Source organism: Cetorhinus maximus, chromosome 1, assembly GCF_964194155.1.
Source record: "Cetorhinus maximus chromosome 1, sCetMax3.hap1.1, whole genome shotgun sequence".
NCBI classification, from domain to species: domain Eukaryota; kingdom Metazoa; phylum Chordata; class Chondrichthyes; order Lamniformes; family Cetorhinidae; genus Cetorhinus; species Cetorhinus maximus.
This window is the reverse complement of record NC_135879.1, coordinates 133,841,532-133,860,192: the sequence shown is the minus strand read 5'-3', so window position 1 is coordinate 133,860,192 and position 18,661 is coordinate 133,841,532. Positions and strand designations below refer to the sequence as shown.

The window sequence follows — 18,661 nt, the reverse complement described above, 5'->3', positions numbered from 1 at the left end:
GGAAAATTCTTTTTTTTTTAAAATGCAGTGAGCTGTGAAGATCCGAAATGCATTCCCTGAGTGCAGGTAGGTTCAAGTGAAGACAGGTTCAGTCGTGACTTTCACAAAGGAACTATCTGAAAATAAACATTTTGCAGGGATACAGGAAAAGGGATGGGTGGGACTAGCAGGGAAACTTTTGCAGACAGCTGGGATAGACTGAATGACCTCCTTCTCTGCTGGAATCAGAATGGATACATGATGCATTTTGGTAGGAATAATGAGGAGAAACAATACAAGTTAAGTGGTACAATTTTAAGAGTTGCAAAAAGAAAAACCTGATGTATTTGTGTACAAATCTGTGAAGGTGGCAGGAGAGGATAATGAGAAGTTAATAAAACACATGGGATCCTGGGCTCAGGATAAAAAAACCTATAGGTTTAGCATAACTTACATAAAACACTAGTTCTGCCCCAGCTGGAGTACTCTATCCAATTCTGGGCACCACACTTTAGGAAAGACGTGAAGGTACTGGAGAGGGTATCCTGTCTGGAGAGGAAAATAAGGAGTTTCCCCAGAATAGCTCCAGGAATGAGGGGTTACAGTTATTTGGATAGACTGATGAATATGGGGTTGTTTTCATTAAAGCAGAGAAGGCTGAGAAAAGATTTGATAGAGGTGGTTAAAATCATATGAGTTTACAGAATCTCAGTGCAGAAGAGGCCCTTCGGCCCATCGAGTCTGCACTGACACGTGAGAAACACCTGACCTACCTACCTAATCCCATTTTCCAGCACTTGGCCCATAGCCTTGAATGTTATAACGTGCCAAGTGCTCATCCAGATACTTTTCAAAGGATGTGAAGCAACCCGCCTCCACCACCCTCCCAGGCAGCGCACTCCAGAACGTCACCACCCTCTGGGTAAAAAAGTTTTTCCTCACATCCCTCCTAAACCTCCTGCCCCTCACCTTGAACTCATGTCCCCTCGTGACTGACCCTTCAACTAAGGGGAACAGCTGCTCCCTATCCACCCTGTCCATGCCCCTCATAATCTTGTATGCCTTGATCAGGTCGCCCCTCAGTCTTCTCTGCTCCAACGAAAACAACCCAAGTCTTTCCAACCTCTCTTCATAACTTAAATGTTTCATCCCAGGCAACATCCTGGTGAATCTCCTCTGCACCCCCTCCAGTGCTATCACATCCTTCCTATAATGTGGCGACCAGAACTGCACACAGTACTCCAGCTGTGGCCTCACCAAGGTTCTATACAACTCCAACATGACCTCTCTACTTTTGTAATCTATGTCTCGATTGATAAAGACAAGTGTCCCATGTGCCTTTTTCACCATCCCACTAACATGCCCCTCTGTCTTCAGAGATCTATGGACACACATGCCAAGGTCCCTTTGTTCCTCAGAACTTCCTAGTGTCATACTGTTCATTGAATGCTTCTTTGTCAAATTACTCTTTCCAAAGTATATCACCTCACACTTTTCAGGGTTAAATTCCATCTGCCACTTATCTACTCATTTGACCATCCTGTCTATATCTTCCTGTAGCCCAAGACACTCAACCTCACTGTTAACCACCCGGCCAATCTTTGTGTCATCCGCAAACTTACTGATCCCACCCCCCACATAGTCATCTATGTCGTTTATATAAATGACGAATAATAGGTGACCCAGCACAGATCCCTGTGGTACGCCAGTCACTAAAGCAGCCTTCTGTCATCACCCTCTGTTTCCTACAACTAAGCCAATTTTGAATCCATCTTATCAAATTACCCTGTATCCCATGTGCATTTGCTTTCTTTATAAGTCTCCCATGTGGGACCCTGTCAAAGGCGTCGCTGAAATCCATATAAACTACCCTCATCTGCACATCTGGTCATCTCCTCAAAACATTCAATCAAATTTGTTAGGCATGACCTCCCTCTGACAAAGCCATGCTGACTATCACTGATCAAACCTTGCCTCTCCAAGTGGAGATAGATATTCCTTCAAAATTTTCTCCAATAGTTTCCCTATCACTGCCATGAGAATTGGCCTGTAGTCCCCTGGCTTATCTCTGCAAGCCTTCTTAAATAGCAGAACCACATTAGCTGTTCTCCAGTCCTCTGGCACCTCCCCCATGGCCAGAGAGGAATTAAAAATTTGGGTCAGAGCCCCTGCGATCTCCTCCCTTGCCTCCCTCAGCAGTTTGGGGCACAAACCATCCAGACCTGGAGATTTGTCCACTTTTAAGTCTGCCAACATCTCCAATACCTTGTCACTCCCTATATCAATTTGCTCAAGAACCTCGCAGTCTCTTTCCCTGAGTTCCATACCATCATCCTCATTCTCTTGGGTGAAGATGGATGTGAAGTATTCGTTCAACACTCTATCGATGTCCTCCGGCTCCACCCATAGATTGCCCCCTTGGTCCCTAATGGGCCCTACTCTTTCCCTGGTTATCCTCTTCCCATTGATATACTGATAGAATATCTTGGGATTTTTCCTACTTTTACCAGCCAGAGCTTTCTCATATCCCCTCTTTGCTCTCAGAGTTGCTTTCTTAAGCTCCACCCTGCACTTTCTGTACTCCACTAATGCCTCCACTGATTTGCTCCCCTTGTACCTGCTAAAAGTCTCTCTTTTCCTACTCATCGTATCCTGAATATCTGGTCATCCATTGTTCTCTGGGCTTGTTATTCCCTCCTATCACCCTAGAGGGAACATGTTGAGCCTGTACCCTCCCCATTTCCTTTTTGAACTCCCCCCCACTGCTCTTCTGTAGATTTCCCCACAAGTAGTTGTTCCCAGTCTACCTTGGCCAGATCCTGCCTTATTTAACTAAAATCCACTCTCCCCCAGTCCAAAACAGTTTTTTGCAACTTGTCTATTTCTTTGTCCATAACAAGCTTAAATTGTACCATGTTGTGATCACTATCACTAAAATGCTCCCCAACCACCACCTCAGCACCTGTCCGGCTTCATTCCCCATAATTAGGTCCAACACTGTGCCGTCCCTTGTTGGACCTTCTACATATTGACCTAAAAAGTTCTCCTATACACATTTCAAGAAATCCACTCCATCCAAGCCCTTAACACTATGTCTATCCCAATTAATGTTGGGAAAGTTGAAATCACCTAATATAATTACCCTATTGTTACTGTTTTTACACACCTCCACAAATTGTGCACATATTTGCTCCTCAATTTCCTGCTGACTATCTGGGGGTCTATAATAAACACCTAACAATGTGGCTACCCCGTTTTTTATTCCTAAGCTCTACCCACAAAGCTTCATTCGATGCCCCCTCCAAGATATCATCTCTCCTTACTGCAGTAACTAACTCCTCAACTAATAATGCAATGCCTCCTCCTCTTTCTCGCCTGGAATGTTGAGCTGCCAATCCAGCCCCTCCCTCAACCACGTCTCAGTGATGGCTACTATATCACAATTCCACGTGTCAATCCTCACCCTTAACTCATCCGTTTTACCTGTAATACTCCTGGTATTAAAGTAGCGGCCGTCCAGCCTTGCCTTGCTCCCTTGAAACGTAATGCAGCTGTACTCCCTCTGACTTGATTGTTTTACTGTATTATGATGTGTCCCTATTCTGCTAACATTGTGTCCCCTCCCCCTGCCAAATTAGTTTAAACCCCTCCCAACAGCACTAGCAAACTCGCCTGCAAGGATGTTAGTCCTGCTCTGGTTCAGATGTAGACCGTCCCGCTTGTACAGGTCCCACCTTCCCCAGAAACAGTCGCAGTGATCCAGGAATCTAAAACTCTCCCTCCTGCACAAACTCTTAAGGCACGTATTCATCTGCGCTACTCTCCTATTTCTGTGTTCGCTAGCACGTGGCACTGGGAGTAATCCAGAGATTACAACCTGCGAGGTCCTGCTTTTTAGTCTACTGCCTAACTCCCTGAATTCTTGATGCAAGAACTCATCCCTCTTTCGACCTATGTCATCGGTACCAACATGTACCATGACCTCTGCCTTATCACCCTCCCCCATCAGGATGCCCTGCAACCGTTCAGTGACATCCTGGACCCTGGCACGAGGGAGGCAACACACCATCCTGGAGTCACGTTGATGGCCACAGTGGCACCTTTCTGTTCCCCTGACTACAGAATCCCCTATTACTATTGTACTTCCTCCCCTCCTGTACAGACAGGCTGCTTGTGGTGCCAGAAGCTTGGCTCTGTCTGCATTCCCTGGAGGAACCAGCGCCCTCATCAGCCTCCAAAATGGAACACCGATTTGCGAGCGGGACCCCAGGGGACTCCTGAACTACCTGCCTGTTTCTCTTGGGCTGCCTGGTGGTCACCCATTCCCTTCCTTCCTCAAGTCCCTTCAGCTGCGGTGTGACCACCTCTCTAAACGTGCTATCCACGATGCTCTCAGAATCGCGGATGCTCCACAGTGTCCCCAGCTGCCGTTTCAGCTCTGAAACCCGAGCTTCCAGGAGCTGCAGCTGGACACACTTCCTGCACACATGTTGGTCGCGGGCACTGGAAATGTTCCCGGCTTCCCACATTGAACACAAGGAGCACACTATGACTTTGAGCTCTCCTGCCATGACTCATCACTTTAAGTTAAACCTTTTAAATCAATTATTCTAGGGCCCTTCTTTCCTGATCCTCGTTACTACAGAATATACAAACTATAAAACACAAAAAGACCTTAAACTATAAGCAATAAAAGTAGTAAATACTTACCCGACCTTACCCACTACTTACCAGTCATTTCTCTCCCTTGTAGCCTCTACTGCTGCAGCAGGGCAAGGACACTCTCTGAAGATTTAAGAAGTTGGATAGCAAAGAAAAAATGCAAAGACCACCTCTTCCCCTCTGCACCGAATTCCCACTGTGCACCAAATTGCCAATACCCACACTCACTCTGGCCGTGTCTCACTCAAGATGAGGTCTCCCCTCTGCTCGTGTGCAAGATAGATAAAGAGACAGAAACTATTTGTAATAGCTGAAGGGTCAATAACCAGCGGGCACAGGTTTAAGGTGACATGCGAAAGAATCAGAGGGGATATGGTTAGAATTTGTAATGCACTGCTTAATAGGGTAGTGGATTCATATATGGAGAAAAAGTCAAGGAGTGGAACACTGGATCGCTCATTAAATTTGAACTCATGCTCTCTGGATTATTCATTTTGGTCTCTGGATAATTTGAGAACCATTGCATTACTGTGTATCCGTGCAAAAAGCTGTTATATAATTATTTCACAAAATAAATTGCTTACCTTTCACCTGGATTTGCTCCAAAGTAGGTTGAACTGGAGCACCGGGCCCTTGAGCTGTTAAGATAAATTTGGCATGAAACAGGAGTATTCGAGTTCATAAAATCTGCAGACAGCACAGCAATTGTCACCAATAATCGTTGCACATCGTGTTTAACATGAAAACATTGCATAGCGTTTTAAGAGAGGAGTGGGGAAACTGCTAATAGAAGTTTCGTAACAGATGTCAAACCATAGTGTGCTGATTAGGAGTGACTGAAAGCCTGATTTAAAATGGGTTTTGAGAATGTTGAAGAGGGCAGAATAAAAAAGCAAAGAGGGTTTAGGGAGGGTATTCTAGAGAATCAATGGTTACACAAAAGGAAGAGGTTGCACAATAGAGAGTCCAAAGGGTGTGGGAGAGGATGCAAGGTTGGCAATGGTTGCAAAATAGTGTGCAGTGAGTCAATGAAGGAATTTGAAGGCGAGGATAAGAATTTTAAATTTAAATGCATTGAATTAGCAGAATTTGCTACAGGCAAAGGCTTAAGATGGGTTTAGGATTCAAATAGCTGGTGTTTATGTAGTGTAGAGCATGGGAGGCCAGTTAGGAAGACATTGGAGAAATTAAGTCTGGAACTGAAAACTGTAAATGAGGAATGTTGGAGCAAATGAGAAAATATCAATGAGGGTTTCAGCAGAAATGCCAAGGTAGGGAACAGGCAAGGTTTGTTGTCAAGTAGATGTAAAGGATCTTAATGAAGGAAAGAATGCAGAGCTAGAAGCTCAGCTTCAGTTCAAGCTAGATGCATTTCTAATGGTCTAGTTCAGTCTAAAAGAGTGGGCAGTATTATGATATGGCAGGTGGTTAGTGCCGGGCTGACCAAATCCCAAAGGGAAACTTGATTGAGTTATCACAAAATTTTCAATTTCTATTTTTATTACCAGAAGGTATGTACAGAAGTCAGAAGTAAAGATTCCACGACCACTTTGAGATTTTAAATATTAAAACATTTATTAAAAGAAAACTTAAGCACACAATATTACAGTTAAATTTACATTTCCCAAAAGATTTCTACTTAGCTAGACTCAAATAAACACCCTTTTCCAGGCAAAAGTCCCTATAGTTCCTTAATCTATGGAACATCCAGTAATATTACTGCAAGGCACCCACTGTTGCTATAAGGGAAGTATTTCACAAGTTTCTCCCTCCCTCACTCGACAATGGAAATCCAAAGCTTGTAACAAAACCTTGCTTTCTGGAATAAGCACTTCTCTAGGGTGGCTAGAGGCTACTTTTTCCACAGGTCTCTCTTTGCACAGCCCACCCTTCAAGGTCTTACATGGCCACACTTCATATAGCTTTCAATCTTTCCTTGAATATATTTTCTCCCCTTTTATCTTTAAGCCTATTGTTTTTAAACTTTCTTTTGAAATATATCTTTCCCAGAATCTAAAAATATTTCTTGTTGTCATTATGGCCACCACTTTCAGTAAAAATAAACTTAATAACTTTGCTTTATTTATTTATAATATTTGCCACCTGTCCTGTTATGTCCCTTTGAAATTCAACAGCTAAAATTTCAACTCCTTAACTATCTCCTATTGCAAATTCCAATTCATGCTGTATCTACTGGGATCCCATCTTAGCTCGTCCACCTCCCCTTCAAACTGCCTTTTACATCTAACCCCTTTGATGATTTAAACCTTGATGTCTGTCTGTCTTCAGTTTAATTAAATTAGTCACATACACAGAGTCCCACAAGCCTGCTTCACAGTATCCCGCAATAATATTGGAAAAAATGATATCTTTACAGCAGTCTGTCCCACATTTACACCCCATTCTGCATAAAGTTAATCATTCTAATCTGTCTGAGCACCTTCATTTTAAAAGCTTGAGTTTGAATCCCTGGTCCTAGAATTTGAGATAATCAAACATATTATTTATTGAGGCTCAATCTGTTAGTTTAAGAACATTGCAATAATATTTCTCACAAAGCTTCTTTCTTTCCCCACAGAGTTTTGGGAACCCTCTGTTTATAGGCAGAATATCACAGCTGTGGAAAGGCTGTGATTAGAATGCTCTAGAAATGAGAGGTTATAATTATGAAGGAAAGCTTAGAAAATTGGGGAAATTTCTCATTAATAAAAGATTAGCCATGGTCTAAATGCCTTCAGTAACCACTGCATGATTGTTTCTTGTGATTGATGAATCAATAACAAGGGGCAGAGACTGGGGATTATAACAAGTACGAAGTAAGAAGTTAGACATTTTCTGCAGAAGATCACTGAGATGTGGAATGCTTTATCATTACAAAGCTTAAATAGAATAAGATAGTTGCTTGGAAAGGAAGAATACAAATGATACAAGGAAAATACTGGGAAGTGGGATTACAGTAGTTATCTCCAGTTGAAAAGCTAACACTAGCAAAGACAACAGAGGCCAAATGGCTTACTCTTGTAACTATGATTTGATTTAGATCATTCATTGCAACTGTCAATTTCAGTAAATTTCTGGTTTAGTTGGCTGTAACAGAAGCAACCACAGGTTTGTTGCTGCAGCTATGAATAAAAATTGTTGATTCATTTGGACATAACTGTGGATTTGAAACACTAACTTAACATAACTAATCTGCAGGATTTAAGTTTTAGTTTGTTCATACTCAGCAAAACCATGAAGTACAAAAGTGCTGCACTGCTTATTCCAACAAATTAGGATCATACTTCATAAATGGATTTAACTAAAGTTATTCATAGTACAAACTTACTCAAACAAAATATAAATTTCCTTCCCTTGGATTTCTTTTAACACCACTTAAATAGTACTGTTAATACCATTTGAGATACTGGCCGGGATTTTCTGGCCCCACCCACAGCAGGAATCACCGTGGGCAGGACAGAAAATTTGATGAACCAGACAAAGGTCCGTTGACTTCAGGTGGGAATTTCTAGTCCCGTAGTGGGTGGGACTGGAAAATCCCAGCCACTGTCCAGGAGCAATTACTCTTTCCAACATTACAAGAAGCTGAATTTAAAAGCATCAGGAAAAGACACGTGAATTGACCAGCACACTTTTTACAAGTAAGTCTTTCTTTTGGTCTCCAGCAAATTACAATATAGAATAGAAGTGTGACTTTACCAGATCTTTTGAGATTTTGGGGCTGCATCCCCAAGGAAGCCGAGGTACTGCTGGCATTATACTCAACACTGCCATCCTTTTTGCCATTTGAAGAGTATAAACGCAGCTGAATGCCAGTGCTGATAGGTAGATTAGATCGCATACTATGCCAGAGGCTTTGGTTGGTCACAGTGCTCTTGAATACTAAAAATAAAAAATACGAAAATCACCATACAATTCATTTTCAACTCCGGAATGTTCAATTTCCACTTTACAGGCATATTTGACCAGAAATGCTTTCCAAGGGATTATTTAACACACTAACAATGGCAGTCACAGGTCACAATCTATAAATCAAGAACTGAAATTTTATTTTTTGCTTATTTGTGAACACACAGAAAATGACATCCAGAAATAAGTAAATATTCTTAAGGATTTCTCAGCATGTTTAATGTACACTTTCAAAAAGAAATCTGCAATATATTAATGTGCTTTAATTTTAGCTTATTTGAACAGCATTTTTGATGGTGCCACCAGATGTAAAATTACTTAAATACATTAGCAAATAATTTATCTGACATTTCAATTGCTTCAACTTGATGTACTTTGGTTTGCCTGACTGAAGTACTGTCCACTTTTCACTGCTTGATATACTGCTCATTTAGCAGTATATGCTAAACTTTGACAAGAAGCTAAGATGATGTTTAGAGGGTTTAAAAATACTAACTGCATGTGCACCACAATGGTTCACTCAACAGGTCTCTAACTCCAGATTTATGCCACAAGTTCTTAATGTTGATGCCATTTTGCATACTACCAGTGACACGAGTGCACAGGCATAAATTCATTTACTAAGGTGGCATTCTGCACACTTCCCATGCACACAGCATCTCAGATCCTATTTTAAAGTCTTAGGTGCCACAACAGCCCCTTTCATCCAGGGAATCAAATCTAGTGAAGCTTTGTTGCATCCCCTTTAAGGTATTAGGTATTAAGGTATAAGATGTTATTCCTTAGGTCAAGCAGAGCAAAAACATACACAGTACTCCAGGTATGGTCTCACCCAAGCCCTATGTAATTGCAACAAGACTTTCTAACTCTTACATACATATCCTTTGCTATAAAGGCGATCATTTGCTTTTCTAATTGCTTGCTGTCCCTCATGTTAACTTTGTGATTCATGTGCAAGGGCACTTAAATCAGAATGATAACTTTTACTAGTCTTTTAAAAAATGCTCTGCTTTTCCATTCCTCCTATCAAATTGATAACCTCACACTCCTCACATTATACTTCTTCTGCGACCTTCTTGCCAAACAATCCACTTTGCAGACACCATGGGCTTCTCAGGAGGACCTCAGCAGGGATCAGAACTGTTGAAATGCAGATTGATTCCCAAAGCATCAGAAACCACAGAAATGGAGTGGGGACCTTGGAAGGTGCTACCCCGACCCAGAGTTTCTCACTCTTAAACAGAAGTCCTGCTGCAGGGCCTGAAGTGAAGTGATGTTTGCCAACAATGGGAGGTGGTGGTCAGCCCCTTCAACAAAGCAGATGGAGATGGAGTGGCCAAGGAAGTGAGGTGTGGTCCCTCAAACTTGAGTCAGTGTCCAAAAGAGGAAAGGGGAGTGACATAACACTTGTGCCAAGCCCTACTCTAATTTTCTCAGTATTCTCTTGCACAACATTCCTCAGATGAACAGCTTGCAGTTCCAGTCATTCTCCTCTCTCTCTCTCTAGGCAGCTCTTCACATGTTCATCTGAACAGCCACCACTCGCACACACTTTTGTGCAATCTGACACCCCTACCACACAGTCACCCACCACAAATGCCCTTCCCTTCTCTCCAGAGAATCTATTTCTAACAACACTCTGCTTTCTCGCTTTACAGAAGAGAGCACACAATTCCAGGGAGAGACAGAGAACCCCAGGGGCAGAGCACTAGCAACTTGTGCCCACCTGGTCTATTGGGAGGCATGCCTTATTCCAGCAAGCTACAGATGTCAGCAGCAACCTGCCGAGAAAGCCTGAGGTACTGTTGTCCACCTATACCGAGAGAGCTAATTCTCTACCTGTAGTCCCTTTGTGGGTTTCAACTCTTTCGAGCTGTATCTGTCCTGTGAAGTGGAATGCTGGCTGAGGAGAAGGCAGCTGATGCTGGATTCCTTCAGCTCTTGCTCCTCTTCTTTCTCAAAGGTCCAAGGTAGAGCTGTATAAATTGCTCTCATGCCGCAGTAAAGGCTGACAGCAGGGAAGTGTAGGTCAAAGTAAAGTCAAGGACAGGTGAAATGACTTCCAAGAGATTGGAAGCCACCTGTCAAGCAATGGACACACACTCCCAGAAGTGCTGTGAGCACCAGTTTCAGGCCTAAGCATGGATGCAGTTATTCAGTTTCATGGTTGGAAGGCTTCCCAGCATGTCAGTTTCACTGAACAAGAACTTCCCACTCTGCCCTCACCTGGTTGACCCTGGTGAGTTTCACACAGCGCAGGAAACCCTTGTGTTGGCTGTTAAAGCCAACACACAAACATATTAATAAGGAGCAGGAGTGGGCCACTCAGCCCCTCAAGCCTGCTCCACCATTCAATAAGATCATGGCTGGTCTGATTTTAACCTCATATTCCTGCCTACCCCCGATAACTTTTCATCCCCTTGCTTATCAAGAATCTATCTACCTCTTCATTAAAGATATTCAAGGACTCTGCCTCAACCACATTTTGAGGAAGGGGGCTCCAAAGTCTCTCATCCTGCAGAGAAAAAAGAATTTCCTCATCTGTCCTAAGTGGGCATTCCCTTATCTTGAAACAGTGACCCCCGAGCTCTATATTCTTCCATTAGAGGAAACATCCTTTCCACATTCACCCTGTCAAGTCCCCTCAGGATCTTATATGTTTCAATTAAGTTGCTCTTACTCTTCTAAACTCCAGTGGATACGAGCCTAGCCTGTCCAACTATTCCTAAGATAACCCACCCATTCCAGGTATTAATCTAGTAAACCTTCTCTGAACTGCTTCTAATGAATTTACATCTTTCCTTAAATAGGGAGACCAATACTGTATACAGTACTCCAGATGTGGTCTCACCAATGCCCTGTATAACTGAAGCATAACTTATATTCAATTCCCCTCACAATAAACAATAACATTCTATTAGCTTTGATAATTACTTGCTGCACCGTGTACTAACCTTTTGCAATTCATGCATTAGAAACATAAAAGTAGAAGTCATTCAGCCCTTGGAGCCTGCTCCGCCATTCAATATGATCATGGCTGATCCTCTTTCTCAATGCTATACTCCCGCTCTCTCCCCATATCCCTTGATGCCTTTAGAGTCTAGAAATCTATTTGCTTCTTAAATATATTCAGAGTCTTGGCCTCCACAGCCTTCTGTGGTAGAGAATTCCATAGGTTCACCACCCTCTGACTGAAGAAGTATCTCCTCATCTCAGTCCTAAATGCCCTACCCCGTATCCTGAGACTGTGACCCCTTGTTCTAGATCCCCCCAGACAGAGGAAACATCATCCCTGCATCCAGTCTATCTAGCCCTGTCAGAATTTTATATGTTTCAATGAGATCCCATCTCATTCCTCTAAACTCCAGTGAATACAGGCCTAGTCAGCCCAATCTCTCCTCATACGATCATCCTGCGATCCTAGGAACCAATATGGTGAACCTTCGCTGCATTCCCTCTATGGCAAGTATATCCTTTCTAAGGTAAGGAGACCAATACTATACACAATACTCCAGGTGTGATCTCACCAAGGTAAAGCTGCAGTAAGACATCCTTGCTCCTGTACTCAAGTCCTCTCGCAATGAAGGCCAACATTCCATTAGCCTTCTTAACTGCTTGCTGCACCTGCATGCTTGCTTTCAGTGATTGGTATACAAGGACATCCAGGTCCCTCTGTATATCACCATTTCCCAATCTACCACCATTTAAATAATACTCTGCCATTCTGTTTTTCCTACCAAAGTGGATAACTTCACACTTATCCACATTATAATGCATCTGCCATGTATTTGCCCACTCTCTCAACTTGTCTAAATCAACTTAAAGCCTCTTAACATCCTCACCACTCACATTCCCACATAGCTTTGTGTCTTCAGTAAACTTGGAAATATTACATTTGGTTCTCTCATCCAAATCATTGATATACATTGTGAATAGCTGGGGCCCAAGCACTAATCCCTGTGGTACCCCACTAGTCACCACCTGCCATTTCGAAAAAGGCCCATTTATTCCTACTCTGTTTCCCTCCTGCTAACCAGTTCTCAATCCATGCCAATATATTACCCCCAACCCATCAGCTTTAAATTATGCACACTTATGTGGGATTTTATCAAAAGCTTTCTGAAAATCCAAATACACCATATCCACTGGTTCTCCCTTATTTGTTCTGCTAGTTACGTCCTCAAAAACCTCCAGTAGGTTTGATAACCATGATTTCCCTTTCATAAATCCATGTTGACTTTGTCTAATCCCGTTGATATTTTCTAAGTGTCCTGTTATCACATCCTTTATAATAGACCACAGCTTTTCCCCTACCACTGATGTTGGCTAACTGGTCTGTAATTCCCTGTTTTTTCCCTACCTCCTTTTTTAAATAGTGGGGTCACATTTGCCACCCTCCAATCTGCCAGGACTGTTCCAGAATCTACAGAATTTTAGAAGATGACAACCAACATGTCCATTATTTCCATGGCCACCACCTTTAGTACCCTGGGGTGTAGGTTATCAGGCCCCTAGGATTTATCGGTTTTCAGTCCCATTAATTTCTCCAGCACTGTTTTTTAGTAACACCAATTTCCCTCAATTCTTCCTTCTCACTAGACCTTTAGTTCTCTAATATTTCTGGGAAGTTATTTGTGTCTTCCTCCATGAAGACAGAACTGAAGTAGTTGTTCATTGCTTTGCCATTTCCTTGTTCTCTATTATAAATTCTCCTGTTTTGGATTGTAAGGGACTGTAAATAAATATGATCTGACAGCAATTACAGAGGCATGGCTGCAGGACGACAAAGATTGGGTCCTTAATATTGAGGGACACATGACATTCAAGAAGAATAGGAAGCTAAGTAAAGGTGGAGGGGTAGCACTGTTAATCAAAGAAGGCATTGGTGCAATAATTAGAGATGACCTTGATTCAGGAGATCAGGATGTAAAAATGCTTTGGGTGGAGATGAGGAATAATAGGGGGAAAATAGTCTTTAGTAGGAGTGGTCTACAGGCCCCCTAACAGTAGCTAGTGCAGGACAAAGTATTCAAGAGAAAATATTGTGTGCTTGTGATAAAGGGATGGCAATAATCATGGGTGATTTTAATCTACACAAACTGGAAAAATCAGATTAGCAGTAGTAGCCTGGATGAGGGGTTCTTAGAATACTTTCGAGATAGTTTCTTAGAGCAGCATGTTCTGGAACCAACCAGAGAGCAGGTTATATTAGACTTGGTATTGTGCAACCTGACAGGATTAATTAATGATCTCAGAGTAAAGGCGCTGCTAGTTACAGAGGCCAAAATATGATTGAATTTTACAGCCAGCTTGAAGGGGAGAAGAGTGGGTCAAAGACTAGTATCTTAAATTGAAATAAGGACAACTATGTGGGGATGAAAGCTGAGCTAGCGGAAGTGAACTGGGAAACTAGGCTTGAGGATAGATCAATCGAGAAGCAGTGGCAGACATTTAAGGAGATATTTCAGAGTATAAGTACATTACTACTATCAAGAAAAATTCTACGGGGAGGACCCACCATTCATGGTTAAGTAAAGAAGTTAAGGAAAGCATCAAACTTAAGGAAAAAGCATACAGCTCCGCAAAGATGAGTGGCAGGACACTTGATTGGACAGAATATAAAGAACGGCAGAGAATGGCTAAAAGGTTAATCGGGGAAAGAAATTAGAGAATGAGAGGAAGCTAGCTAGAAATGTAAAAACAGATAGCAAGTGTTTCCACAGGTGCTTAAAAAGGAAAAGGATAAGTAAAGTGAGTGTTGGTCCTCTAGAGAATGACAGTGGGGAGTTAAGAGGAGGTAATAAGGAAATGGAGGAAGAAAACAAATGTTTTGTTTCTGTGTTCACTATGGAGGATACAAAAAACATTCCAATAATAGCTGCAAATCAGGTGGTGAACGGGAAAAAGGAGCTCGGTGAAATGGAAATCACTAAGAAACAGCACTGAGCAAATTAACGGGGCTGCGGGCTGGCAAGTCTCCGTGTCCCGGTGGACTATATCCTAGGCTCTTAAAAGAGGTGGCTAATGAGGTAGTTGATGCGCTGGTGTTAATTTTCCAAAATTTGCTAGATTCTGGAAAGGTTCCATCAGATTGAAAAGTAGCAAACATAACCCCTCTAATCAAGAAGGGAGGGAAGCAGAAAACAGGAAACTATAGGCCAGTTAGCTTGATGTCTGTCGTGGAGAAGTTATTAGAATCGATCATTAAGGAGGTTATAGCTGGGCACTTAGAAGAGCTCAAGGCAACCGGGAAGAGTCAGCATGGTTTTGTGAAAGGAAAATCATGTTCAACCAATTTATTGGAGCTTTTTGAAGGAGCAACATGAGCAGTGGATAAAGGGGAGCCTGAAGACATACTGTACTTGAATTTCCAGAAGGCATTTGATAAGGTGCCACATCAAAGATTATTACAGAAAATAAAAGTGCATGGTGTAGGGGGTAACATATTAGCATGGATAGAAGATTGGCTGGCTGGCAGAAAGGAGAGAGTATGCATAAATGGGTCTTTTTTCAGATTGGCAGGATGTGACGAGTAGAGTCCCACAGGGGTCTGTATTGGGGCCTCAACTTTTTACTATTTACATCAATGACTTAGGTGAGGGGAGTGAAGACATGGTAGCTAGATTTACAGGTGACACAAAGATAGGTAAGAAAGTATGTTGTGAAGAGGACATAAGGTGGTTGCAGATGGATGTGGATAGGTTGAGTGAGTGGGCAAAAATGTGGCAAATGGAGTTTAGTGTGGGAAAATGTGAAGTTGTTCACTTTGGCAGGAAGAGCAAAAAAGCAGATATTACTTAAATGGAAAACGGCTGCATAATTCTGAGGTGCAGAGGGATCTAGGTGTCCTAATGCATGAGTCACAAAAAGTTTGTATGCAGGTACAGCAAGTAATTAAGGCAGCTAATGGAATGCTATCCTTTATTACGAGAGGGATTGAACATAAAAGCAAGGACGTTATGCTTCAGTTATACAGGGTACTGGTGAGACCGCACCTGGAATACTGTGTGCAGTTTTGGTCTCCTTATTTAAGGAAGGATGTAAATGCATTGGAGGTGATTCAGAGGAGGTTTACTAAATTGATACCTGGAATGAGTGGGTTGTCTTATGAGGAAAGGTTGGATAGACCGGGCTTGTTTCCACTGGAGTCTAGAAGAGTGAGGGGTGATTTGATTGAAGCATACAAGATCCTGAATGGCCTTGACAAGGTAGACATCAAAAGGATGTTTCCTCTTGTGGGTGAGTCTGGAACTAGGGGGCACTGTTTTAAAATTAGGGGTCACCCTTTTAGGACAGAGATGAGGAGAAATTTTTCTCTGAGGGTTGTGTGACTTTGGAACTCTGCCTCAGAAGGTAATGGAGGCAGGATCATTGAATATTTTTAAGGCAGTGGTAGATTGATTCTCTTGCCTAACAAGAATCAAAGATGGGAATGTGGAAATCGAAACATGAGATGATCAGTCATGATCTTATTGAATGGCAGAGCAGGCTTGAGGAGCTAAATGGTCTGCTCCTGTTCCTATTTCTTATGTCCTTATGACCTACATTTGTCTTCAGGAATCTTTTCTTCTTACATTACTTATAGAAGCTTTTAGTACTCTTTTATGTTCCTTGCAAGTTTACTCTCATACTCTTTTTTCCCTTCTTAAACAATCAGTCTCTTGGTCCTCTTTTGCTGAATTCTAAACTGCTCCTAATCCTCAGGCTTGCTACTTTTGCTAGCAACTTTATATGACTCCTCTTTGGATCCAATACTATCCTTAATTTCCTTTGTTAGCCATGGTTGGGCCACTTTTCCTGTCGTGTTTCTGCACCAGAAAGGAATATATAAACTGTTGCAATGCATACATTCATTCCTTAAATATTAGCCATTGCCTATCCACCACCATGCCTTTTAATGAAGTTCCCCAATCTATCTCAGCCAACTCACGCCTCATACCTTCATAGTTTCCTTTGTTAAGATTTAGGACCCTAGTTTCAGTTTGGACTAATTCACTATCCAACCTAATGAAGAATTCTATCATGTTATGGTCACTGTTCCCTAAAGGGCCCCACACGAAAAGATTATTAATTAACCTCTTCTCATTGCACAAAACCAAATCTAGAAGAGCCTGTTCCCTAGTTGTTCCTTGACCTAGTGGTCTAGAAAACCATCTCGTATACACTCCAGGAATTCATCCACCACAGTATTATTGCTAATTTGGTTTGCCCAGTCTATATGTAGATTAAAGTCACTCATGATTACTGTAGCACCCTTGTTACATGCATCTATAGTTTCCTGTTTAATAAGGTGCCCTGCCTTACGGCTGCTGTTTGGAGGCCTATATACAACTCCCACTAATGTTTTCCGCCCCTTGTTGCTTCTTAGCTCCATCGACATTTACATCTAGATTTTCTGAGCCAATATCCTGTCTCACCATTGTACTGATTTCATCCTTAACTAACAATGCCACCCCATACCCTTTCTCTTTTTGCCGGTCCTTCCGAAGTATCGAAAACCCTTGGATATTCAGTTCCCAGCCTTGGTCACCCTGCAACCATTTCTCTGTAATCGCGATCATATCATCCCCATTTACATCTATTTGAGCTGTTAATTTGTCTACCTTATCACAAATGCCCCATGTATTCAGGTACAATGCCTTTAGACTTACCTTATTACACATCTTTTATTGTACCATGGTCCGATTTGCTGCTAGCCCCCGTTTTCTCTGCCTTCCACTTTTGCGTCTTTCATTTCTATCTTTGTTTTTCTCTCTCATCTCTCCCCACTCAGGTTCCCATCCCCCTGCCACTGCAGTTTAAACTCTCCCCCACAGTACTAGCGAATACTCGTGAGGATATTGGTGCCGGTCCGGCTGGGGTGCAACCCGTCCAGCTTATACAGGTCTCATCTTCCCCATAATCGGTCCCATTGCCTCAGGAATCTAAATTCCTCCCTCCTACACCATCTCTCCAGCCACGCATTCATCTAGTCTATTCTCCTATTCCTGATCTCGCTACCACATGACATTGGGAGTAATCCTGAGATTACTACCTTTGAGGTCCTGCTTCTTAATTTATTTCCTAGCTACTGATGTTATGCTTGCAGGACCTCGTTCCTCTTTTTACCTATGTCGTTGGTACTGATATGGACCATGACCTCTGGCTGTTCACCCTCCCCCTTCAGAATGTCCTGCAGCCGCTCAGTGACATCCTTGACCCTGGCACCAGGGAAACAATACACCATCCTGGTGTCATGTCTGCAGCCACAAAAATGTCTATCTGTTCCCCTTACGATAGAATTACCTATCACTATTGCTCTCCTACTCCTTTTTACACACCCAGTGTGCAGCTGAGCCACTCATGGTGCCACGGATTTAGCTCTTGCTGCATTCCCCTGAGAAACCATCTCCCCCAGCAGTATCCAAAATCTGTTACAGAGGGAGATGGACCCAGAGGACTCCTGCACTACCTTCCTAGTGCCGTTACTCTGGCAGTCACCCATTCCCCTTCTGCCTGCGCACTCTTTACCTGCGGTATGGTCACCTCACCGTACATGCTATCCACAAAGATCTCATCCTTGTGGATGCTCCACAGTGACTCCAGCCACTGCTCCAGATCTGAAACGCAGATTTCAAGTAGCTGCAGCTGGAGACACTTCCTGCACATGTGGTCACCACAGACACTGGAAGCGTCCCTGACTTCTCACATCGCACAGGAGGAGCATTCCATGTGACCGAGCTGACCTGCCATGGCTTATCTTTAAATTATCCCCTTTAATTTTACTTCCTCTAGTTTAGAGGGTATTAAGGACAGTAGAAATACTCACCAAGTCCTACTTACCAAGGCCGCTGCTCTGCTGACAATGGAAGGGTCACATCCTTCCCTCTTCACCAAATCCCCCACCCCCACAGCCCAAAGTAACATTGCAGATGGCTTACTTTTATACTGTCTGAATCTAGCTTCAGAAAACCTGTTTAAGCCAGTTAACTAATTAACTAGCTGCAAGTAGAGCCTGAATGAACCCCGTTTTAAACCTGGACTAAAACTCACCTTCTCCAAAACCAAAGGGCAACTTTTAGTTAATTACTTAATTAAAGACTAGACTGCAGATAGAAGTTAACTCTTAAAT

The 18,661-nt window shown here is 42.5% G+C and overlaps 1 protein-coding gene and 1 long non-coding RNA gene across 4 annotated transcripts in view; one reads left to right on the top strand and one right to left on the bottom strand.

Annotated features, from left to right (window-relative positions):
* The window catches only part of LOC144683762 (uncharacterized), a 1,025,508-nt gene that overhangs the window by 785,708 nt on the left and 221,139 nt on the right, over positions 1-18,661 (top strand). The gene's annotated exons all lie outside the window — the stretch shown is intronic.
* slc30a9 (solute carrier family 30 member 9) overlaps positions 1-18,661 on the bottom strand; it is a 142,857-nt gene that overhangs the window by 96,748 nt on the left and 27,448 nt on the right. For 2 of the 3 annotated variants that reach the window (XM_078547089.1, XM_078547099.1), the window contains exons 3-4: positions 8,341-8,523; positions 5,226-5,279 (exon numbers count right to left, since the gene is read on the bottom strand). In XM_078547089.1, the coding sequence (XP_078403215.1) occupies positions 5,226-5,279; positions 8,341-8,523 (237 nt within the window). The remainder of the gene's footprint in view (positions 1-5,225; positions 5,280-8,340; positions 8,524-18,661) is intronic. The other variant, XM_078547107.1, reaches the window with a different exon arrangement.